Raw genomic sequence first — 27,048 nt, forward strand, 5'->3', positions numbered from 1 at the left:
ATGATGATTCTTCTGAAAGAAATGATTGGACTTCATATTTTTTTTCTTGTTCTAAGGCCAGCCCGGGTGTCATCGACATCAAGATTCCTGAATCCATTTCTTGTGTGTTTCATTGTTGTTGCTGTGATCGTGATTCTGGCAGTGACTATTGGTCTACTTATCCACTTTCTAGCTTTTGGTAAGTATTAGAAAATAGAAAGTACATATTTCAAAATTTCACTTTTAGGTTAGTATTTAATATACTTTTAAATATTCTTTTAAGCTAGCAGTTTGTTCTCTTTTTATTAACACTATTATTTTTATTATACCATGATAATTTATTTTATATATCCCAAAATATTTGTCCATATATATATATTTTTTCCAAATAGTATGATTTTGCTACTCTTTTTTGTCCTCTATTATTGTACTAAATATTACGAATCAAGCAAAATCATTCTAGCCAAAGAAAACATTATTGATATTTTCCTAATGTTATAATTTTTCTGTTCTATTTTTTCATTGTTATTATTTATCTTCTTTTAATACCTGACAAAATCATAAAGGTAAGATATTGCAAAGAACCCTAAACTTCAATACCTAAAAGTTGTCTATTTCTAGTCTTTGCCAATTTATTATCAGTCTTCTGAAAATAATCTCAGTTTTAGAATAATGATGACAAGAGAAAAATCTGCAATAAAAAGTAAAAATTAGTTAAAACACAACCTTTTTATACAGAAGATACAAGTGTCTAGTTCTTTTCCCTTATCAACATATTTCTGTGCCAAAGATATATATGAATGACCAAAAGAAAGTGGGATTTTTCTTCCATTAAGGTTATATAGATTATGTTCATACTAAAAATGTTTTTATTATGTGCCCAGGAGAGTCTTAGATATATTGTTTAATTCCATCATATAGTTGTATGTGTCCTCTGGAAGATCCTTATTAATGAAAATATTTCCAGTGAACAATCAGATTAGTTATCGCCTTAGAGATTTTTTTTCCACTTTAGTACACATATATTCATGACATATTAAAAATCCCTCTCTAGGTTTTTTCACTTCAAATACTCTTTGAAGTGATTTTGGTGGTGGTTTTTAAAACTAGTCAGAGAGATGAAATCTTGCCATTGGTGACATGGATGGGTCTATGCCTACTGAAATAAGTCATTTGACCAAAGACAAATACCATATTCTTTCATTTAGGTAAAATATAAGCAAAGAAAATTAATAACCTAAACAAAAGATGAGCTCGTTAATACAAATAGCACGTTGGTTGTTTTTAGAGGGAATAAAGAGTTGATAAAGCAGCAGGGAAGAGGAGTCTGGGGTGAAATAAGTAATAAGAAATAACTACTTAGAACCAAGGATGTGAATCGGTGGTAGAACACTTTATTTGTATGTACAAAATATTGTGTTATATAGAACTACTGTAGGTCACTCCTTAATAGTGGTAAATTAATTGTAGCATAATATAGGTGTAATATTGTACCATTTTATATATCTTTAACACTTCCAGCATTTCCAAAACTGAGAGAACAATTTTTAAAAACTGAAAGAGTAATTTAATTGTAGTTACATTTATATAAATTTTAGTGTAATATTTTTCTCCTTAAGGGAAACAATTTTGGGGGTAAAATTTTTTTTAGAAAAATGTAAAAGATGGGGAGAAAGGGGAAGGGAAAGAAGGAGATAGGGGAAAGATATGGAAAATAGAGAAGGAAGGAAAGAGGGAAGGAGGGAAGGAGCGAAGGAAGGAAAGAAGGAAGGAAGAAGGAGATGGAAGGAAGGAAGGAAGGAAGGAAGGAAGGAAGGAAGGAAGGAAGGAAGGAAGGAAGGAAGGAAATAATGGATATAAATAAAAGCAAAATTAATATTAGAAAGGAAGAAAAAAAGACCTATAGTTGATGCTGGCAGAGAACATGTATTTAAGAGAAAGAAGTTTTTAATTGTGTTAATAGATCATTTTGTAATTCTGAATAAACTAAAGATTAAACTACTTAGTAATGTGATATTGATCTGCATTTCTTTATTTTACAGATCAAAAATTTTACTTTTACCATGGCGATGTTCACATTTTAAATGTTCAATATGGTGATCAGTTAAATTCACCAGCTACACAGGAATATAAGATTTTGAGTAACAAAATTGAATCACTGGTAAGTTAATATTGGTCTTCACCATTTTGTAATTACCATCGAAAGGCCAATAAGATTGTAAAGCAAATATTTTGTGATACATTTTTTATTTCTAGATGTATTATATATTTATCTTCCTTGAGAAAGGAAAGATGTTTTCATTACTTCTACTTTTGATAGCTTTTTAAAAATTCTTTTCATGTTTTCCTCTTTCCTTTTTCTTAGCAAACTAAACACACAGAAAATAGATGATAAAAGGCATATTAACATGTTAGAAATAATTAATGAGATGAAAACATCACACTTTGCTTCAACTAAGGATAAAAAAAGAACATAAAACAAGCTTAGGCATTCATGTAAAGAGACCTGGGTTTCCTGCCAGGAAATCTTCCACATGAATCCTCTGGATTCATTTGCAAAATAAACCAGGGTCTGGCTCTGGGCAAAATCAAATTTGACCAGTCTCAGAGATGCTTATTTATTCTACTTATTTTAGGGGCCCTGGGGATATAAATTAAGTTTATGATTCTAAATTAATAACTTGTAAGATAATCACCTGAATGTTGTACCTGAATATTACATTGAAATAGGTTTTCTTCTTTATTTTTTCCTTTTTTTTTTAATCCAGCAATGCTCATGATTTACTCCTTGTGGGGGGCAGGAGAGGGGGAAGTATAATATGCATTTTTACCTAGAGCCAAAGAGTAGCAAGTTGCAAGAAGACTGCATAGTGACAATGGAACTGGAACAAGAAGAAAGTTAGGTGGATCATTATTTGATGAATTAGGAATAAATAGTTCGTTCAAAATTATTTGGGAAGAAAATTTAGGCCAGGAAACAGAGGTAAAGTTAATATTACAGAGTATCAGTTTATAATATTATATTAATATTAAATTTAATATTACAGAGTATCAGAATTAGTACTCATCAAAAAAAATCCTTCATCAAAAGATTTATTAAGCATCAATTGTCCAAATGACTGAATTTGCAAGTAAAGGGGATACTGTTCTCTTAGAGCTTAATGTAACATGGAAATTAGATAAGCCTGTGGATCCTTACCAGAGGACTGATGGTGCCTATGCCTTGCCTATGCCTATGCCTTGCATGTTGTGAAGGGCTGGGCTCTATCTCTTAACACTACCAGGAGTAATCCGGCAGCAGAGTCAGAAGGAGTGAGCACACCCAGGTATGGCTCATAAAGCAAACAAAAGTTAAACGATGATTATTTCAACATACCTTGAGACACATGTATGTGTGTATATATGTTTGTATTTGTATAAAATTATAATTATTTTAAGGAAAAGAATTGTGGACCAGAACAATACTATAGACAATAATGTGCTTGCTCTGCACATGTCCAGTCTGGCTTGAGCATAGCCAGATGTGAGAAGGAAGGGAAGGAGGGAGGGAGAGAAAGAGGAAGAAAGGGAGGAAAGGAGCAAAGGAGGGAGGGAGGAAGGAAAGGGAAGAGGGAAGGAGAATAGGAAAGAAGGAAGGAAGGAAGGAAGGAAGGAAGGAAGGAAGGAAGGAAGGAAGGAAGGAAGGGAGGGAGGGAGGGAGGGAGGGAGGGAGGGAGGGAGGGAGGGAAGGAGGGAGAAAGCAAAGGAAGGAAGGAAGGAAGGAAGGAAGGGAGGGAGGGAGGGAGGGAGGGAGGGAGGGAGGGAGAAATTAAAGGAAGGAAGGAAAGGAGGGAGGAAAGGAGGGAGGGAGGGAGGGAGGGAGGGAGGGAGAAAGCAAAGGAAGGAAGGAAGGAAGGAAGGAAGGAAGGAAGGAAGGAAGGAAGGAAGGAAGGAAGGAAGGAAGGAAGGAAGGAAGGAAGGAAGATTTGATCTTCCATCTCAGAGTAGCTCACAGAACAAGTCCCAATTCTCTACTGTGAAGCTGACCATCACAAAGGGTCATTCTTGATGTGACTGGGCAATGATTTATCAGATAGCTAAGGTTAGGTGAGGAAGTTACTAATCATGCTCAAATAATCTCTAATACTTAAATATTAATCAAAATAATAATTAAAAATCACTTTTTCATTTTAACTGCTTCTCTTCTATTCATACAAATATTATAGTATTTTAAATAGTTGTTGAGGCATTTCACAATATAAGTAATATCTGAAGGCTCCCTAGTGCTGCCTTGGCTCCTGTATAATTTTCTTGGGAATAATCACAAATCAAACAGCATTTTGTGATGAGTGAAATACCAGATGTGTTTAGAATAGTTTCTAATGAGAATGTGTCATATTCACTATCAATTTTGCACAAAAAAGTGAAGAAATATGCACAGAGCAGAGGCTTAAATAACCTATCTAAATAAGTCCCGTGAATTCTGAGACAGACCTAAAGCAAACTAAAAACTCAGGTCTTTATCCCTCATTAACATAAACCCCAGGTTGCAAGGCTAGAAGGAATAAGGAAAACCTATAATTACAGACAGGATTTTTCTTTCCTTCTGCAGCTTACTAAAACATTCAAAGAATCAAATTTAAGAAATCAGTTTGTTAGAGCTCGTGTTGTCAAACTAAGGTAAGTGAAATCACAAATTAATGAAATATAAGTACAAATGCAATTTGGTCCATTTGATTTGTTCACAGAATAAATGCTAAGGAGATCTTCATGTTTCTGGAAAATTTTAAAATATGCGTTTCTGGAAAATTTTTAAACTAATATCACGGGTAGCATTAAAACCAATGCTAGAAATAACTAAAAGCAAAATAAATCACATGTGATCCATTTACTGTAATGTAAATATTACAGTGTTACTTTAGAAGAAGTGAATCGTTGCTTTTTCACTCTGGAGAAGCCCATGTTCCCTCCTGAATATGTCTCTTCCTCTCGCACTTCTCTAAGTAAATTTTTTTTTCAATAAAAACTATTTTGCTTTAATAAAAACAAGGAAGAAAATGATGAACAGAGATTTGTATTTAAGATATGGTAGCAGTCCTATTTACTGCATATATTCAGGAGATAGTATTCACAGTGCAGTTTAGACAGTGCCTGTAAGAAGTTGTACAATATCATGGTTCTGGGCATATTCATCCAAGATTAGAATACTAGAACCCACATCGAAAGGAGTTTATATTTTTCTTTATTCTTTTTGGCCACGATAACACAACGGTAGGGTGTTCGCCTTACAAGCGGCCAACATGGCCAACCCGAGTTCGATTCCTCCGCCCCTCTCGGAGAGCCCGGCAAGCTACCGAGAGTATTCGATATGACAAACACAGTAACAACAAAGTCTCCAATGGATCTGTTACTGGGCCCGCTCGAGCAAATAGACGATCAACGGGAGGGCCTTTTTGGCCACACCCGGAAATGCTCAGGGGTTACTCCTGGCTCTGCACTCAAGAATTACTCCTGGTGGGGCTCAGGGGAACATATGTGATGCCAGGGATCAAACCCAGGTCGACCGCCTGCAAGGCAAATGCCCCTCCAGCTGAATTATCCGCTCCGACCCCTAGAGAATTTTTCTACCCTTGTCTTCTCAGAGTATTATAACATAAAATATTCTGTGCAGAAAATATAAGAATGACTCACAAATTATAAAGAGTGAGAGGGAAAAGAAAGAGATGTTATTTGACCTAAGTGTTATTTGACCTCTTAAGTTTCTTTGTTATTTGACCCAAGTGTCTTTATTGAATATGAGCCTATCTTGGACCAGAGTGATAGTAGAATGGGTAGGGTGCTTACTTTGCACATGGCTGACGTGCTTTTAATCTCTAATACCCCATATGGAACCCAAGCACCACCAGGAGTGATCCCTGAGCACAGAGCCCTGAGTAAATCCTGAACACCACTGGGAGTGGCCCAGAAACAAAACAACAACAAAAAGATAATATGAACACTTCCATGCAATGAAATAGACTTTTACAACTAAAAAAGTCTTCCTGAGGCTGGACAGGTAGTGTAGCAGGTAGAGCTCTTGCTTTGCACTCTGCTGACCAGGATTTGATCCCCAGCATCTCATGTCATGCCCCAAACACCACCAGAAGTAATTCCTGAGTGCAGAGCCAGGAGTAACCCAGAGCACTGCCTGGTGTGGCCCCCAGAAAAGAAAAATTATAAGTAAATAAATAAGTAACGTAGTCATCCTTACTGATCAGCCATAAATACCCAGATGCCACATTGATTAATCTTTTAAATGTACAAACAGTTATGTGAATGTAAGGTAAATTAGACTTATCCTTTTTCAGATAATAACAACTCAAGAAAAATTTATTGTATTTAATTCTTTGTAGAAACTCCTAATAAGTACAAGTATAGATCACTGCTACGATAAGTGTCATTGAGAACCAGGAAGTATCCATGGAAAAATATTTTCAAAATGAATTTGCATCATTTCAGTGAATAACTGTCTTAATACATTGCTAAGACCTCTGTATTAACCATTAGCTCCCCTAACTTATAGGACTAAATGAGCCCTACAGGATAAAGGATGCCTTCTCATTTTGTTTATTTCTTACTGTTCAGTCAAGGACTATTGGGCTTCTGATTCCATCACAAAATTTTAATACTGAGGCCATAGAGATAGTGCAGTGGGTACGGTGATTGCCTAGCACGCAGCCCACCTGGAGTTCAAATCTAGGTATCCTATATGGTCTGTGCTCCACTCTCAAACCCCAACCCAAGTACCAGCAGAACTTCTGAAAGCCAGTCCCTGATCATTGCTGGGTGCGGCACAAAAAATGAAAAAAGAAATTCTAACTACTTTTGTTAGATCCAAAAATAGTATACAAATTACAAACTTGAAAGAAACCAGATCCGTTCTCTTAAGCTCTCAAAGAGATATGGACTTTTCATTTCCTCCAAAAAATAGTGCCATCCAGTGGTTTCTATGAACCTAGCACCCTGATTTTCCACTTCAGTTAACTTCTTAATTGATTTACTAACTCTTACTTCTCTGTACATTCCTCAAACTTTGGTACCAGGAATCAAATCAAGTAGAGCATTGTGCAAGCTATGCACCCTAACCACTATATTATATTCTGGGCCCTCAATTTCTTTATTTAATTTCTATAAATTTCTATATTTTTTTCACCAGATTTCAAGAGTAACACTTTTTGCTATACTTTGATCTGAAAAAATGTTCTTATTTTAGCCTTATTATTAAGGACTGTTTTAGTAAGTGTATCAAATTCTAAGTTTTTGGCTATTTTCTCTGATCTCTCTCTGAAAATACAATTATATACCTCTTTCCTTTGTTGCTATTAGGAGATTGTCTCACAAAAAAAAAATCATCTTTGGTAACTAGTCTTTCTCTGTGATTTGAAGTGCTATTTGTTTACATATATGTATTTTTTTTATTCAACTGCTTCAGATTTATTGTTACCTGAAGCTTATGTCTTTATCAATTCTGGATAATCATCATCTCTTGTATTAGTGCTTCTACTTTACTTTCCTATGTTCTCCTTCAGCACTGTATCTAGTGAACACTGAAACAATTGCTGTATCTTAAGCTCTGCTTACATTCTATAGCTGCGTTAGAACCCATCAAATTTCTTCATATTTATTCTTAACTGCGGTATGTTTCCTTCTGTATAGATTCCATTTGTTTTTTTCAAAATTATATCTTGTCCTTTTTGTAAAATGTTCTAAATGTCTCTATACCTATATATAGTAAAGATTTCTTTCTTTAATATCATTAATCATTTCAAATACTCGTCTATTACTTTTCTTATATAAAGTTTTTTTGAGAATTCTCTCTTATTCTACTGATTCTAACTCATAATATTAATTTTTGTCATTAAGTCACATGATTAAAACCTTTAATTCCACCCGATAAGTAGAATCCTATGCAGTTTGCATGACACAGTACCTCCAGAGCATTTATTCCTTACCACGCACCTTAGGCAGATCAACAAGATAAGAACGATTCTTGCTTAATTTCTTAGCTTTAAACTTCTGGGGTCATAGAGGTAGCATATACAAAAGTGCACCAATATGAATTCTTGGTAGAAAAATAAAAATAATCTTATTATTCCCATTTGTAATTAAATCTTTGAAACAGACTTCTTTACTCTTATCTTACTTTATGAGATAATTAGCCATTTTTCTTTTTATTTTTCTTAAAGTTTATTTAACAATCTTTTTTTGTGTTGTTATATTTATTTATTGAATCACTGTGGGAAAAGTTACAAAGCTTTCAGGTTTAAGTCTCGGTCATACAATGATCACACACCTTTCCCTTCATCAGTACTTATTTTTCACCACCAAGAACACCAATATGCCCCCCTCCCACCCCTCCCAATGCCTATGAGGCAGATGATTTCTACTTAACTCTCTCTCTACTTTGATTTACATTCATTGTTTCGACAAAAGATGCACCATTGTTGTTAAGAGTTTCCACCCAACAATCAGAACTGCTGAGAAGGCATTGTGAAATAATTTGTTTTCTATAGCTGATTATGAGAACCATATGAGGCGGCCACCCGACTTTGGATTTCTGATATTTTACTAATTAAGTCTGGAGAAATTTCTGCCAAGAGCCAGGTAATTGCGAGATTTGTTTCTGTGCCTCTGGAACCATGGCCGTGCCGGAGAGTCACTCATGAAGGACAACTCGTGGCTTCGGTAGGGCATGAAGGACGAGCCAGTACCGCCCCCCTTCCCTTAAGGCTGCAGTTGCCCCATCACTGCCGGCTCATACCTGGTTTTCCAATAAGCTCTGAGGCAGCAGCGACTTTGCTGCCCTTGGGAGTGGGGGAGAGGCGGAAGGGAGAGACACCCTTTCCCTCCCGGGGAGGCATGGTGCCATAGTTTAATACATAGTCTATTCACTTTTCTGTGGCAAGCTGCCGGGCTCTGCATTAATTCCTCATGCCTCTGGAGCCATGGCCTTGCCACAGAGCCACTTATGAGGGGCCTATATAACAATCTTAATCCTTTTCCGAATGCCCATATCATTCCTCCAAATTTTCACTAATCAGAATACCAGAGTCCTCATCTCCAGTCTCATATAAATGTCAAAAGTCAATCTTTTTAGATATCCTTAGATATCCAAGTGCTTACTACAAATTATTTATGTTCTTCATTTTTAATACTCTGAAACTTCCTTTTCACATAAAACTCAGCTTTGTATTTCAATTCATTTTATTACATTTCATCCCCACTTTTGGTTATTTTATATAAAAGGTAAAAAGGTAAAGGCCCTCCTGTTGATCGTCGATTTACTCGAGCAGGCCCAGTAACGTCTCCATTGGAGACTTTGTTGTTACTGTGTCTGGCATATTGAATACTCTCAGTAGCTTGCCGGGCTCTCCGAGAGGGGCCGAGGAATCAAACTCGGGTCGGCCACGTTGGCCGCTTGTAAGGCGAATGCCCTACCGCTGTGCTATCACTCTAGCCCAGTTATTTTATAGGAAGAAATTATTTAGACTACATGTTTTTAAAAATAGAAATTATAATTATTCTGTCTGCTTCTCAATCTAGGTTCAAGATCTATGAAAGAAACAACTGTTTATCTTATTCATAGTTAACTTCCAAAACAAAGCATAGTGCTAGCTTAAGATTATTCTTATTTAATATTTAAGTGAATATTAGATCAAGATCAGAAATGAATATTTAGAATTGTGAACAGAGGAGAAAAGTAGAAGAATATGAGATGATCATAACCAAATTGCTAATGTATGTTTTCAGAAAAGAAAATGTGAGGTAGAGAAAGTGTTTATGTGGAAATGAGTGACAATTACTTATATTTTAAATAATTTTAGCTTTTATTCACACTGTCAAATTCACATTATTATGAGTAATAATTGTGCTTAATTGAAATGCGAACTAAAATCTTAACATATTGCCATGAAAGTTTAAGTTTTCCTTTTACGCTCAGATGAATGGTTATAGGTATCATAAAATTAACTAACTCCCCTAAACCAAATGAATTTAGAATCTCATCCTTTTATAAAGTTTAATGAGATGTGAGGAGTTTCTTTAAAGATTTTTGAATTCTAATATAACTAATACTTACCATGTATTTAGAGCATGCTGTAAACATTTCTTAAAAGATTTATTCAGGGACCAGAAAGCTAGTACAATGCATAAGATGCTTTGCTTATATCAACTGACCCAGTTTCAATTTCTAGTATATGGACTCATGAACAAGGTCAAGAGTGATCCTTGAACAGAGGCAGAATTAAACCCTGAGCACAGCTGGGTGATGCCCAAAATGAAACAAACAAAAAATATACACATATTAGTTTATATAATCTTAATAACAACCCATTTTACAAGTAAGGAAGCTTAGATATAGCTAGATTGAGAAATTTAAATAACCTACCAAGCATCAAATGTATAAAGGCAGAGTTGAGAGTCAAATTTCATCTAATTTCAGAGTGAGTTAAATTGAATGGTTGCTATAGAATATTATACATTGAGATCACATTTTGGGGATAATATTTAATTATGTATATGGAAACACTGTTGTATAAATCTTTTCTAAAGTTCATTTCCTAAAGTAACTTTTAAAAATGTTTAATAAAGAAGGTCATAACAAGGGCTGGAGTGATAGGACAGCGGGTAGGGCATTTGCCTTGCATGCAGCCTAACAGGGTTCGATTCCCAGCATCCCATATGGTCCCCTGAGCACCGCCAAGAATAATTCCTGAGTGCAGAGGCAGGAGTCACCTCTGAGCATCGCTGGGTGTGACTCGCCCCAAAGAAAAGGTTGTAATAATTAAAAGACAAAAAATTTCATAATTACATATTCTTTAAAATATCTATGTTTTTTAGGCAAACTGATAGTGGTGTGATAGCAGATATTGTCATGAAGTTTAAATTCAGTAGAAATTTCAATGGAGCATCAATGAAGAGCAGAATTGAGTCTGTCTTGAAACAAATGCTGAATAACTCTGGAACTTTGGAAATAAACCCTTCAACTGAGATAAAACGCAAGTAGTATATTTACATATAATTTCCAATCAATATATTCCTCAAACAGTCCTAATTCCCATTTTAAATTTTCTGAGACCAGTATTTTACTATTAGAATTAAACTTTTGAAAGCAATATTTAAAATACATAGTATCTAAAACTCTAATATTAAAAAATAAAATGAAAAGAATCATTTAGCAATCATAGTAAATTTTGTTAAAATTTATTGACTTTTTCCCTCTGAACAACTATTCATAAAAGCTTTTGTTGTCATATGTTCAAGCTGTAGATAAATTTCTTGTAATGGTAAGTAGCTGCTTGATGCAGAGAAAAAAAATTAAATGATAATTCACTTTATCAAGAACAGAGGCTGGCACACTACTGGAAGGTATCTGACAATTATCAGTAGAACAAATTAGAAAATTGGATTAAATAACATCATTATTTCCTCTCTAAAATTCCTCTTTTGAGCCTGTCTTGAACCTGTTTCCTTATTTTCTATCATTACTCCCACTCTTATTCAAGTTAACACCATTTCTTTATATATATATATATATTTAATGAATCATTGTGAGATACAGTAACAAAGATTTCATGATTGAGTTTCAGTCGTACAATGATCGAGTACCTAGCCCCCCACCCAGTGTACATTTTCCACCACTAGTATTCCTCCTACCACCCTCACCCTCATCCCCCCCAAGCCCCCGCCTCTATGGCAGAAAATTTCCTTCTGACTCTCGACTTTTAGGCATTATGGTTTGTATGTTCATACTTTTATAACCCTTCCAAACCTATTGCACACATACTGGTCAATGAAACATTTTTTAAAAACTAATTTAACATTTGACTTAAAAACCTCCCATGGCTGCACGTAAATAAAAATTAAAATTTTAAATCAAAATCTGTATTTGGAATATCATTTTCCCTAGTTCCCCCAGTGCAGTTCTAGTTCATGCTGTCAGTTATTATTAATATTACTCTCTGAATCTTATTTTGAACATGAAATGAAGTGGCTACTGTATCTGGTTTGTATTCAGCCTTCTAGAAACTCGTTGTGCTGCTCACTTCCTCATTTAGCATTTCCAGGTACACTGATTTTCTCCATCTGCCAGTTTCCTCTCCTTCCTGACTCGGGACCTTTCCCTATAAACATTTGCTAAGTTCTTATTACACTTCCTAGATTACTCCCTAGTACTCTTCAGGTCTCAGTTGAATCATTATTTTCTAATGTAAGTTTTTTCTAACTTTCATTACTGAATCTGCACAAACTTTTTCATTTTTCCTTTATAACATTATCACTCTTGGAGAGCCCGGCAAGCTACCGAGAGTATCTCGCCTGCATGGCAGAGCCTGGCAAGCTCCCCATGATGTATTCGATATGCCAAACACAGTAACAACAAAGTCTCCAATGGAGACGTTACTGGGCCCACTCGAGCAAATCGATGATCAATGGGAGGGCCTTTACCTTTTACCTTACCTAACATTATCACTAATTATAACATTAGTGAGATTTTTAACTTTGAATTGTTTTTTTATCCTATTCCTAAATGTGAGCCAATCTGCTTCATTCAACCTTTTGTTCTTCTGCTACCCTTCTAGTATATAATAGATATTTGTTGTATGACTAGAAAAAAAAGGTCTTAATAATATGCATTGATATTCACTGCACATTAAAGATGGGCCTCTGCCTTTTCATGTCCTGCAGCTGAATTAGTCATTTGTTTTCTCATAATATATTCTTCTATTTGATTAGTAATGAAGACTTGTAATCTGCATTTTACCTGAAGTCTAAATAATTCTAATTATGGTTTTCTGAGTTTTCTAATTTAAGCAATTCAGGACTGCATGCCATTTTACTTTATTGTATTGTTCTTAATCTTAATTTTTTTTCTTGACACCAGCTATTACTGATGAGGAGACAGTAAATATTTTCACTCAAAGTAAGTTTTTTAATTATTTAAAGAATATGGTTTATCAAAATATAGAATAAATGTCAAAGTTAATTGTTCTGGTTGTTGCTGCTATGTCTAGTAACTTACCTTTATTCTTATTTTACTCATATTTTGTTGTTGAGATAAGACACTACCAGTTCCACTGGCCCATGGAATAATATTTAGGCTTATCTTTACTTTTAAATTAAGGAAAAAGTTGCAGTGATGGGCATTTTATCCACACTAGTTTGACAGTGTGAAATTTTCTTGACAATTTTGAGAAGATTTTTCTTGCTCTGATTCTGTGGTGGCATTTTGTAGGCTTAAAAATTATTATTTTGTAGCACCACTTACATTATTTCTCATAACCACAAGAATATTCCTTTTTGTTATAAAATTTAATCTACAAGACAATTTTTTTAAAAAATCAGGGTCCAGGGACATAGTTATTGGATTAGGAGTGCATGCTTTGTATGTTCAAGGCCTGGAATTCGAGCTCCAGATTAGCCAAATACCATCAGGGATTGGCCCCCTAGGCTTCTGAGAACTGTTTGAAAGAACACTCCCAAAAGTTGTTAAAATTCTTGTCAATTTTAGGTCTGTAACAAAAAGAAAAAATTATACATTAAATAAATACTACATTCAAAATATTTTTAATGTAGAGTGCTCTCAAACTATAACATGACAAAAAAGATTCCTGAAAAATATCTGTTTACTTCTCTAACAGAATGTAGTTAAAATAAATTCAGTGTAGTTGAATAAATGACCTGTGTCCAATTTTACAAATCCATATCATATATTATGGAGAGTTCCTTCATCTAGTTAATTAGCACATCTATAACCTAACATTTTTAGTGAAAAACCATCATTCTACAGTCTGTAAATATCAGTTATACAATATAATATTCTGCAATCACTATGTTATATGTTAGATCCTTAGACTTTAGTCATCTGGTAGTTTATGTCTCCTTAAACTTTTCTACCTGTGACTCTTTAAGTCCAAGAAGTACAGCATAGGCAAGTACTATGGGAAACTCCCAGAATTCTTTACATAATTTATTTTGAATTTATTTTGGCCATTAAAATATTCAGAGAATGTTTACTATTGACAACCTTTTTTAACCTCTCCCAATGTTACACGACCCTGCATGGGGTCTTGAGCACAATTTAAGTTAGGTTAGAGTTGAAAGTTTGTACCCTTTCACCAAACTCTATTTTTCACCACTCCTAAATTCTAAAAACATTGCATATCAATCATACTTTTTGAAAAACTAAAATGGTCCTGAAGAAGAATATATAAAGGACATAAAAGTCAAAAGCCCAGCTACAGGTGAGTTTATCCAGAAACTGTGGTATATGTACACAATGGAATACTATGCAGCTCCAAGAAAGAAAAATAATCACGCACTTTGCAGAAACATGAATGGATATCATGCAGAGTAACATCAGTCTGAAGGAAAGGGATAGATATAGAATGATGTCTCTTTTATGCGGGACTCAAAGATACACAGCAAGGTAGTGACAAAGATCCAAAAGCAACATGCAACATAACAGGGGAACTGACACACCACTGAGTTGGGGGGAGGGGTGAGAAGAAAGGGACTGGTTTCCTAGTTGTGGGTGTGGTGTTAGAATTGTGTCTATGAGAAACCATTATTAATAGTATTGCAAACAAAACATTTAAAAAAATTTTAAAGTCATAAATAATTAAGACACTCTTGTGCGTCTTTCAAATGCAAATTAATCATGATCTTCTCACCAAACTGATCCCTTTTCCAAGCATCATGTGGGGCTCGACCAGATCTACTGACGTTGTCAGAGGAGAGGATCATTGGAGGCACCAAGGCTCAGGAAGGAGACTGGCCTTGGCAAGTGAGTCTCCGACTGAATAACGTTCACCACTGTGGAGGCATTCTCATCAGTAACAGCTGGATCCTGACAGCAGCTCATTGTTTTAGAAGGTGAGGTCTCATCTACTTATGTGGAAACAACTGGATGATACTTAACAGAATTATATCTATATCCCCAGGATTTGGTTATAATTGAATCCAGTCAGAAATAATTCAATGCAAAAAATTCCTTTTCATGATAAAATATATTCTTTCTCTTTCACTTTGCTAATGTAGACACTCCTTCTTTGATGTTACAATGATTGTTGAGAAGAAAACAATAAAGTTTCAGGGAAGGGTTGGATGTCTAGACATATCATATTACCATATTTTTTTAAAGTCCCTTCCTATAATAGGACTTTAGACTTCAGTGTGACTAAAACCTGTTGAGACCTGTGTTATTACTGGGGCATCCAGACTTGAAAAATCACTGAGAACTTATATGAAAAGTTATTTCCAGGAAAAAATGATGATCTGTATGTTTCTAGTCTCTTTTCAAACTCTTTCAATAGCTACTACAGGAAATCCAATCTTCTTTCTGCACACCTAAAATCCTCCTGTCTGAACATTTCACGTGTATGCCTCAAAGTATGATTGTTGAGTTCCCATCAAATAATATTATTTTCTTCCCTTGAACTCTGCCTTTATTTTTCACTTCAAAGTATTCACTCAATTCCCTAAAATTTTTGTATCCCTTACAAATACAATTACAAAAATATTGAATATTTCATTTTTAGACACTCTGATCCTCGTCAGTGGACTGCCGCCTTTGGTATTTCTACAAGATTTCCTAAACAGAGAATAAGAATACGAACAATTCGAGTTCACAACAATTACATTTTTGCAACTCACGAAAATGATATTGCAGCTGTGCAACTTGACAGAAGTATTGCATTTACCAAAAATATCCATAGAGTGTGTCTCCCAGATGCTACTCAGAATATTCCACCTGGTTCCACTGCATATGTAACAGGATGGGGATCAAAAAGATACACTGGTAAGTGTCTCAAGAAAAATCAAACAAAAACCTCTTAGTATTTGTTATTATGTATCACTGTATCACTCTCCTCCCATTGTTCATTTATTTGCTCCAGCTGGCACCAGTAACATGTCCATCCTAAGACTTGTTACTGTTTTTGGCATATCGAATCCAACAGGAGCAGCTTATTGAATCCGACAGGAGTAGCTTGCCAGGCTTTGCATTGCTTGTGGGATACTCTCAGTTGCTTGCTGGGCTCTCTGAGAGGGGCAGAGGAATTATACCTGAATCAGCCACCTACAAGGCAAATGCCCTATCCACTGTGCTATCACTCCAGCCCTTGTTATTATTATGTACTTTTTAAAATTAGCCCATAAAGTTTCAAAAACAGAATCATTATGTAATCTGATCTATGTGACCTTTGATTATTTCACATTTTCTTTTTCACCCCAAATTTGATTTTATTAAAGCACCATGAATTACAAAGTTAGTCATACTTGGGTTTTTGACATAAAATCCTCTATCATCAATCCCATCACCACTGTCAACTTTCCTCCACCAGATTCCCTCTCAAACTCAGCCCCAGCCTGCTATCACGACAGACATTTTTAAGTTTGGTTACTAAAGTCTGGATTTCAGTGTTGTTGAACCTGTGCTTTGGATGTTTAGATCTATCATTCCTTAACACCACTGATATTCCTGAACCCCCCTTAGCCCCGGCCCCATTGCTTCTCATCTGTCTCTTCTCTGTTTCCCTATCACCCTTTTTCTTTCCTCATCTGTATATTCCTACATTTCCTGAATAAAGCACAATGACACACCTAGAAAGTACAGGGAATTCCAAAAGCAAAGTAATAAGGAAAGTGAAAGAAGTAACAGAGATTCTTCCATGATCCTAAAACATAGTAGGATTTGAAACATTTTCCTACAAAGAACTTAATAAAATATTTTACACAGGTATTTTCTAAGGACTTTAACATCCTTTTAATAATATCAACAGCTTCTGACATTCTCAGATAGTAAATAAATCCTGCCTCTAGATCAAGAAACCGTGAATACATAAGCACTGCTCACACTTGTTGAATAGATAAAATAGAAACAGATATGATGACAATATGAAGGAGAAATAGGGACAAGGAAGAAAATAAGAGCAACAGTCAGGGAGTGGAAATTTAAGATTAATAATTTACACAGACATTTTGTCATTTACAGAATTGTATTCTACATATTGTGGTTTTTCCAAGACCATGATATGAAGACTTAACTGTCCTAGAAAATACTCCATTGTTTTCTAGTGACCTAAATTGATGTGGTGTTTTAGATAAATTTGAGCCAATCAAACAAACATCATTACTATTTGAAGGAGATAGGTGGAAAACAGATTGATGCATCAAAGCAGACATGGCTTCTCTTCGGTTGCAGATTAAAGATTACTCAAAACCAGCCCTCAGTGCTTAGGCCCTTAAGTAATTTTAATGCTACTAGTCAATTCTAGGTAGCAACATTAGTTTTTTGTTTCCTTCTTTTTAGGTCTAAAGGCATCGTATCACAAAGCTAACATAGAAAATGAGGGAGGGAAAGTGAAAGAGAAGGGAGGAAGAGAAAAAGGAGAGACAAAGATTAGTCCTCTGATCCTTCTAACTTACCCATTATCCATCCTCTACTATCAGATACTTTCCTGAGAAGAAACCCCTAGGTTTGTTTTCTATAGACTTCTTTATCTAACTTTTTTTGTTAATATATTTATTCCTTCCCATATATACCACTGTCATTAAATTTCATATCCTAAAGTTTGTTTTCTCTATGCTGTTATGTTTAACAGGTAGCACAGTCCCAGATCTAGAACAGGCACGTGTCTACATAATAAGTAATGAAGCATGTAATGCACCATCTATGTATAACGGAGCCATCTCACCTGGAATGATATGCGCTGGAGTACCTGAAGGTGGAGTAGATGCATGCCAGGTAAATTCAAGACACAGTTATCCGTGTCATCAGCTAAATTGCAAGTATTTACTGGCATATGATATGGTGAGGCTCATAATTATAATACACAGCTCTGACTTCCTAAAAATTTATAATCTAGATTTTAAAGATGAAAATTCTTTTATGAAGTTTTTCTGTCATGAAAACATTAATTCTGAGAAGACAAACTGCAGAGTGGTTAGCCATCCATGACTAAGAAACAGACAGACGGAGGTTTGAATTCCTTAGCTCTATAATTAATCTTTTATGATAGCACAGTGGTAGGGCGTTGTTGTAGTGGTTGTGCTCAGGCAGCCCGGCAGAGCCAGGTTTGATTTCTTCGCCCCTCTAGGAGAGCCTGGCAACCTACTGAGAGTATCTCACCCACACGGCAAAGCCTGGCAAGCTAACCTTGGCGTATTCAATATGTCAAACACAGTAACAAGTCTCAAAAATGGAGACGTTCATTGGTCTGCTCGAGCAAATCAATGAACAATGGGAAGACAGGACTATCTGTAAAATGAGGAAATAAAAGAACATCCAACTTCAACTAGTTTTTTTTACTATCACTAAAGATTAGGTCGAGATGATATATGTCAAGTATATACATATATATATATATATATATATATATATATATATATCTGCACTGTTCTCCCATTGTTCATCGACTTGCTCGAGCGGGCACAAGTAATGTTTCCATTGTGAGACTTGTTTGTTACTGTTTTGGCATATCGAACACGTTACGGTTAACTTGCCATGCTTTTGCCGCAGCTGTATGGGCGATACTCTCGGTAGCTTGTAGCGCTCTCTGAGAGGGGAGGAGGAGTTGAACCGGGGTCAGCCCGGGTCAGCTGCGTGCAAGGCAAGTGTCTTGCCACTGTGCTATATATACTAAGAAGAAAAGAAATCTCAGTCATTTTTACTGTTAATTTTTTGTACTCCATATATGAGCACTAACATTAATAATTTTAATCTTAAATTTAATCACTAAAAAGAATTAAATAAAAATGTAATGCTTATTTTATAAGCATAAACAATATTAAAATATGGTAACACCCAAATATCAGCAACTCAAATATAGAAAAATTGCATATAAGCCTAATTCCTTAAATCACAATAAACCCACAGTTGTAAAACTGCAGAAATAAAAAAAAAACCTAATATCTTCATATCTAACCTGCAATTTCAAATAAACATACAGAAGCAAATATAATAATACATTTTACTTTACTCTTGATAGCAACTGTCGTAATTTATTTCACCAGCATACTCTTCCTTATAATTTTTATCATAGTTATTCCAATGTACCTGGCAAACCACTGCTGAATACTGAGTCAGTTAAAATATGAGAGCACCATTTAAGTAACTCTTTCAGTTCATCTTTTTTATTTTTTTAAATTTATTTTATTGGGATAGCATCAGTTTATAATACCATATATTTTAGTAGTACAATTTCATACATCTTATCATCTCATTTCTACATTAGACAAACTGGCAGGCTACTGAATGTAACCTACCCACATGGCAGAGTCTGGCAAACTCCCCGTGGCGTACCCAATATGCCAAATACCAGTAACAATGAAGGGTCTCGTTCTCCTAACTCTGAAAGAGCCTTGAATATGGCACTTTAAAAAAAAAAGTCTCAGGGCTAGGACAAAGAGACGTTTCTGGGGCCTGCTCGAGGCAATCGAAGAATAACAGGATGGTTGTGATTGATTGAATTTCATACATATTCAAAGTTTATGTTGTCATATCAAAACCACAACTAAGTAGCAGTACCTTCTCATCATAATCCTTTGGGCCCTTTTTTCCCCACATAGGCCCATCCCACCCCTAAGAAACTTCCGTTCTGTTGTTAGAAGCTCAGGGTCTATTTTCTTTGAACACTGTCTTTCTCTTTTGTTTCAATGTACACCACATATTTGTGAGATTGTATGTGATTTATCTTACCATTTATTTCACTTAGTATGATACTCTTGAGTTTCATTCATGTTGTAGCAAATGGAAAGATTTTACATCTTTTATAAGAACTGAGTAATATTCATATATATATATATTACAATTTCTTTATCCACTGATCTATCATTGGGCACTTGGGCTGTTAGCAGATCTTGGCTATCATAAATAATGCTTTTATGAACATATTTTTAATGGTTTTAGTGTTCTTTGAAGTAAGTTCCTAAAAGGGGAATTTCTGGATCATATAGAAGATCCATTTTTAATATTTTGAGAGTTCTCCATACTGTTTTAATGTTTTAATAGCACTGGAACAATTTACATGCCCACCAACAATGACTGGTTTCTTTTTTCTCCACATTCCCTACCAGCATATGTTGTTTTCCAGGCTTTTGGATACAAGATATTTTCACTAGTGTGAGGTAGCATCTCCTTTCACTTGCATTTTCTTTGATTTGTACTTCTTCGATAATGAGTGAATATGGGAAATTTGTACAAAGAAACTAAAATTGAATCGAGCATGTGCTTGAGGTTCAATTGCAAATCTTCTTTCATGAAATAGTTGCTCAGCTCTTCCTATTTTTGGATGGGATTTTTATTTTCTTGTTGGGAGTTTTGTTAGCTACTAATTTTCTAATCCTTACATGAATGGTATCTGTACCAATTATCTCTCACTAGCTTGCCGGGCTCTCGGAGAGGGGCAGAGGAATCGAACCAGGCGTGGCTGGCCAGCCAGCCACGTACAAGGCAAATGCCCTACCCACTGGAGCGGTAGCACAGTGAGTAGGGTGTTTGCCTTGCATGCGGCTGACCCGAGACAGTAACAAGTCTCACAATGGAGACATTACTGGGCCCGCTCGAGCAAATCTATGAACAATGGGAAGACAGTGCTACATGAGTTGTGTATATTTTTTCTTATTTGATAAAATGACATTTCATTTTAATTATTTTGTTTCTGTGATGATTTGGTTTGATATAATCCCATGGGTTTATTCCTGCCTCCCCCCTCCACCCACCTCACACACTTGATATTGGAATCAAATCCCTGAATATGTCACAGTTGTCAATATCATAAAATGTTTTTCCCAAGTTTTTTCTATGGTTTCATAGATTCAAAACAAATATTTAGTTATTTAATCTATTTTGAAATAACTTGTGCATAGTGCAAGGTAGCAATTGAGTTTTACTCTTTATTGTGTGGCTGTTCAGTTTTCCTAGCACAATGCCTAATGTTTGTTTTTCTTGGGATTCCTTGGGATACTCAGGGTCTTTTGTAGTTTCATATAAATTTCAGTGACCTTTGTTCTATTCATTTAAAGAATATCATTGCTGGTCCAGAGATATAGTATAGGGGTAAATCACTTGCTTTTCATGCAGCTGACTCCAGTATGATTCCTGGCACTCTGTATGGTCCTTTGATCACTGCCAGAGTGACCTCTGAGCACAGATCCAACAGTAAGTCCTGAGCACTAATGGATGTGCACCCTTCAGATAAACAGAATGTCATTAGGTCTTTGATAGGGATTCTATTGACTCTATAATGCTTTGTTTACAATATAAACCCTTCCAATACACACATACAATGAATCAATATTCTTGAAAAGAATTATTATTTTAAAATAATACAGACAAAAATTGAAATGAAACAGGGTTACTTTCTTAGAGTTACATTTATTCATTTAAATGAACAAGATTGCTATCTTACACCATACACAAAAACCTAACTCAAAATGAACCAAAGACTTGAATATAAACCTAAAATCAGAAAATTTCTGGGAGGAAGCTTAGTATATTCCATGGTATCAATTTCTTAGGTTTGACAACAGAGAAGACAATTAAATATACACAAGTTGTGCAACATCAAACTAAAAACTCTCTAAACAAAAGAAACCATCAACAAAATGAGAAGATAATGAACAGAGATAAAATATTTGTACATCATGTATCTGACTACATTTAAAATACATGAAAAAATCATAGAATTCAATAGCAAGAAAAAATCTAACTGACAATGGGGAGGAGATATGAATAAACATTTCTTCAAAGAAGATTTATAATAATGGACAACAGGAATATGAAAAGGTGCTCACCATGACTAATAATAGGGCAAATTCACATTGAAGCCATAAAGTAACACCTCAAACAATACATGATTCCTCCAGCAACACTAAGGGCGGCTCTGGAAGCCCCCATTCACTTCCCAGTGGGGTCCTGAGCCTGCCGTAGGGCACTGCAGGGTCCACTCAGCACTACATCCTCTGGCCCTTACACTCAAGCCACTGGCCTGCTAGGCCTAGATATGCTAAAGGGACCCCAGGGATGTTTAGGAGCCCCCCGTCCCCAATTCACTTGATCACTTGATACCCCATTACTCATCTATTTACTCAAGCGGGTGCCAGTAGCTTCTCCATTCATCCCTGTTGCATGCTAGCATAGCCCAGTGGCAGCTGCTTGTTTTAGGAACATGAAGAGCCTCAAACCGATCATTCAGGGTCTTGACGAAGAAGTCTGACCATCTTGTAGGTGGGTATCCACGCGATCTTTTGATGTCCCATGGAATCCAGTCAGTAATGGCTCTAGTCCAGCAGTCGTGTCTAAAACCTCATTCCATCCCCAACTAAAAATAAAATTCTAAAGAATGTATTTCCCATTTTTGAGCATATAACCAAGCATATAATTCAAAGGTTTTTTTGAATTGCATTCCTGGGTATATTTCTACATTATTTATGGGATTGTGACTGGAAATAAATTGGATGCACCTTAACTGATGAATGGAGACTGTTCATCAACATGAGAAGATGAAATCCTGGTACTTCCAACAGAGTAGACTTAGAGGAGATTTCCTTTTTTTATTGCTTTTATTGATCACCATGAGATACGCAGTTACAAGCTGTTCATGATTGGGTATCAGTCATACAATATTCCAATATCATCCCTCCCACCAGTGCACATTTGCTACCACCAATGTCCCCAGTTTTTCTTCCTGCCATCCTCTGCCAACCTACCTCTATGACAGGTACTTTCTCTCTGTCTCTGTCTCTCTGTCTCTGCTTGTCTCTCTGTCTCTGTCTCTCTGTCTCTGTCTGTCTCTCTCTATCTCTGTCTCTGTCTATCTGTCTTTCTCTCTCCCCTGAATTGTGATTTGCAATACAGGTACTGAGAGGTTATCATGTTTATCCCTTTACCTACGTTCAGCACACTGTTCTTTCTTACGTAGACTGATCATTTCTAACTATCTGTCATAGTGGTCCCTTCTCTATCTCAACTGCCTTTCCCCCCAGCACTTGAGGCAGGCTTCCAATTGTGGACCACATTCCCCCGGCCCATGTTTTAACTGACCTTGAGTATTAGTCAAGAGTAGACCTGGAGGATCTTATGCTGGGTGAAACGAGTCAGAAAGAGTAAGACAAACACTATATGATAACACGTGATTACATTTACATGTGGTATTTGGCAGAGCATCTTAAATATTTCTCACTCTTTCACCCAATAAATTTTTATGCAATCCAGGTATATAGATATATAAAATAGGTATACAAATAAAATTTTTACTGATAATAAGTCATAGAGAAATGTATTTTAAAACATTGTTATATGACTTTCCATGGGGTCATAGCCCACAGTCTAGTAAGCACAAGTATGAGGAATAGTAAAGGCAAGAGCAGGGGCTATTAGAAGTTATGTGTGGAGATAATGGGTGTGCACTTGATTTTTAATGAAGCACACCTGAAACATAATTTTATAATGAACAGTTATTTCAATAAAAATAATCACTGTCAAACACTGTTTGATAATGGTGGCAAATGTATATGCATACATATGTATAAACACAAAAGCACAAACTTGAAATAATCTTACTACACTTCAAATTTGTGTCAAACCAAATTATATTCAAACTGGATTATATTCAAGTTCACAAGCATGTTCTGACATTGACAAGGTCACAAACCATTTGCACTGGCAAAAGTTGCAAGATTACAATTGTAGATCTTTGTTCCATGATGTAATCTGGAATAAAAAAAAAAAGCAACTCAAGCAAGCATAACAGATCCCAGGGAAACCTCAAGGGGTTTAAGCACAAGCTTTGCCTGTGGGGACCTGGGATATGACCCTTGGTGCTCTACTGTCCCCTAAGCACTGCCAACAGCAACCCCCAAGCATGCAATTGAGAGTAGCCCCTAAGCACTGTCAGGTATGGCCCAAAGAAGGTAATAATAAATAAAGGAAGATTCACCAACACCTCAAAATGGAACACAATGTACTTTTTACATTCTTACCTAGGTTAACAGCAAACTAGTTATGGTTTGTGTTAAAAAAAAAAAAAAAGAGAGAGAAAGAGCCCAGAGATATAGTATAGCAGGTAGGGCATTTGCCTTGTGTGCGGGCAACCCGATTTCAGTCCCTGGCATCCGATATGGTCTCCCAAGCACCACCAGAAATAAATAAATAATTCCTGAGTGCAGAGCCAGAAGGAGTAACCTGGGAGTATCGCCAGGTGTGACCCATAAAGAAAAAAAAAAAGAGGCAGATGTCAATCTAATGCACACAGTGATTGTCAAACTTGTTGGTGATTCACATACACTGGCCCTTCTTCCCATTCAGACTAGTAATTAAATAGGTATGAGAGAACTAGTTACTAGGAGCAGTCAAATGAATAGAAACTATGCTAAAGCACATTTGCTAATAACAGCTGACTTTCATTAGTGTTGGCAATAGGCCAAACTAAAGTCGAAGTGCTTTGCAGTGAAATTCATGCCTGATTCAATCAGCTAAATCAATGTCTGAATAAATAGCAGTACTCCTGCATTTAAAAAAAAATAATAAGTGAGTAAATATCCAATCTATTGACTTTTTTCTTTGTTACTGCAAAAGGGTATCAATATTGCATAAGTACCACTGTATTGTCAATTCAAAATCATAAATTGGAAGAAAAATAATAATCCATGAACCATATTCTATAGAAAAAAAACAACTAAGTGCTATGTATGTTAAACTCATTTAAACACACAAATACATTATTTACAGAGAAGGAAACTGTGGCACAAAAATCTATTACTTAGCTTACAGAAGGTCATATCACTGATAATATAGTTCAAGCCCATTTATCTCATTCTAGAACTCACTGACAACGCATTTTGTAGCATGTGAAATGTGCCAAATTTGTCTCCCTATTCTTGAAATTATTACAGGCAGATATTGGTTGGTTGGTTGATTGGTTTATTAGTATAATAATTGGATGGTATTTCATAAGGAGTGTTTTACTCATTGTAATATAAATATCTCTCCTGTTATTCACCAAAATAATTATTTTTATGCTATACATCAGATAACATTCAAGATACTAGATAGGAAGATAAGCGAGACTTCTAAAAATGCATTCATCAAATAAATATTTCTTTCTTTCTTTTTTTTTTTGCTTTTTGGGTCACACCCAGCGATGCACAGGGTTACTCCTGACTCTGCACTCAGGAATCACCCCATCACCCCTGGCGGTGCTCAGGGGACCATATGGGATGCTGGAAATCAAACCTGGGTTGGCCATGTGCAAGGCAAATGCCCTACCCGCCATGCTATTGCTCCAGCCCCAATAAATATTTCTTTAATATCACCTATGGTCATTAGATTAGTGTCCAGTGTTTGTACACTGATGGGCCTGATGGGCCCATCTAATGGGCCTTATAGTATCATCAGGAAACAGATACTGAATACAAATATAATGCATGTGTGGAGACGTACAGCTAATAAATTTTAAAAAAAGGCCAGTCAGAGTAAGTCCAAACAGGCACAAAACCAACCTTGTATAAAATAATGAAGACACTGTTAAAGATATATGATACATCATAGGAACATGGACAGGAACAACTAATCTAGTCCAAAGCTAGAACTGTGGTAGCAGCTGGAGGACAGGAGTAGGTCAGAGAAAGTTTCCCCAAAAAATATAAAGTCTGACAATGACACGCATCGGTAGAGGAAAATGGCAAGTGTGTTTCTCATTTTTTCACACTCGCTGAAGGAGCAACTCAGCAATTTTTGGGCATTTCTTGATATGATGTTTCAACAGGAAATATCAGATTTACACTATGTTATTTCTTATTATTTTTACTATTTTTAATGTGAATGTGACTTCTATTGCCATGAAAATAAACAGTCAAAAAGAAACTCCCTAACAAATGGGGTTGTTCTCTTTCTTCTCCCTTCAGGGTGATTCTGGTGGTCCTCTAGTACAAGAAGATTCACGGCGTCTTTGGTTCCTCGTGGGGATAGTAAGCTGGGGTTATCAATGCGGTCTACCAGACAAGCCAGGCGTATACACACGAGTCACATACTACCGAGACTGGATAGCCCGGCAAACTGGCATCTAGTGCAATAAATGTACTTTTGTTGAAAAGCTGTTTCTGTCTAAATTCTCTAAGTTTTACTTCTCAGTCACAAATGGAACTGAAAGTATATCACGTTGATACCCTGTGACATAAAATGGTTTTCACAAACACTCTTTAATTGTTCTTCACTACACAGATGTCTTTTTTTTTTTCTGGGCACAGTTAAGCTAGTTTATTTTTTCTAGCCAAGCTGAAATGCTCCAGTGGGGGAACTGAGACCAAAGGAGCTGATGGCAAAGATGCCAGTGAGGCTTGTATAACTTTCCGGTTCCAAATTCAAGAGTGGATTGCGACATAAGTTTCAGTTTTATGCCTGTTCCTTATAAAGTTCCTACAACCCTAGGAACTACGGAGGAATGCAGGATCTGCAGGTGAGTGTTAGAGTTTGAAAAATCTCCATTTTGTTCTAGTCCTCAGGTTTGACTGATGCAATCCCGACCTATTGCTTTAGTAGAAACTGTTTCTCCCATATATGTTCTTTGCAGGAAAATTCCGTCTCACAGATGATTTTATGAGATTTTTTTTATCAGATGTCATAATATCAAGGATTTGAGAAGTCCCTCATTATTCACTGACTACCAACAATTGATGTGAGGTAGTAAATAGCCTTGTTCACTGGTATTCTGCCTGTGACTTACTTTACACTAACTTTATTGTGTATCCCATATATCCAGAGGAATTTATTAACTATCTTAATTAAATTACTTAAATTTTGATTTTATTAATTAAAAAGTATAAGACATTGTTTTGGCTTTTTCCTTTCCTCAGTCAGATACTTGCATAAAAATTTGAGAGCTAGGCAGTCAATCAAAAGACTAGTTTGCATATTTTACCTAGTGGTGGCAGATGTTGTATTTTCTGAGAAAACTTTATGAATGTTGCATAGAAGATGGTGATGTGCCAGGGAATATAGTAAACCAGTTAGAGGGGTAAAAACTTTTATTATACTTGTAACAACAAGGGACTGGA

The 27,048-nt window shown here is 35.8% G+C and overlaps 1 protein-coding gene across 1 annotated transcript; it reads left to right on the top strand.

Annotated features, from left to right (window-relative positions):
- LOC130020592 (transmembrane protease serine 11D-like) lies at positions 1-26,061 on the top strand. The gene is made up of 9 exons (XM_056111183.1): positions 1-178; positions 2,022-2,140; positions 4,571-4,638; positions 10,837-10,994; positions 12,878-12,916; positions 14,688-14,868; positions 15,534-15,797; positions 17,602-17,740; positions 25,900-26,061. The coding sequence occupies exons 1-9, from the start codon at positions 1-3 to the stop codon at positions 26,059-26,061; spliced, it is 1,308 nt and encodes a 435-aa protein (XP_055967158.1).
- Positions 26,062-27,048: the final 987 nt, after the last annotated feature.

Source organism: Sorex fumeus, unplaced genomic scaffold (assembly GCF_029834395.1).
Source record: "Sorex fumeus unplaced genomic scaffold, SorFum_2.1 ptg000013l, whole genome shotgun sequence".
Lineage (NCBI taxonomy): Eukaryota > Metazoa > Chordata > Mammalia > Eulipotyphla > Soricidae > Sorex > Sorex fumeus.

What these genes read in the sequence shown, in the direction of transcription:
- LOC130020592 (XM_056111183.1), top strand. Translation starts at nt 1, where the DNA reads ATGATGATTCTTCTGAAAGAAATGATTGGACTTCATATTTTTTTTCTT. An exon ending in GCAGCTCATTGTTTTAGAAG is followed by an intron (nt 14,869 to 15,533) that starts GTGAGGTCTCAT and finishes TTTCATTTTTAG; the next exon opens with ACACTCTGATCCTCGTCAGT. An exon ending in TCAAAAAGATACACTGGTAA is followed by an intron (nt 15,798 to 17,601) that starts GTGTCTCAAGAA and finishes TTTAACAGGTAG; the next exon opens with CACAGTCCCAGATCTAGAAC.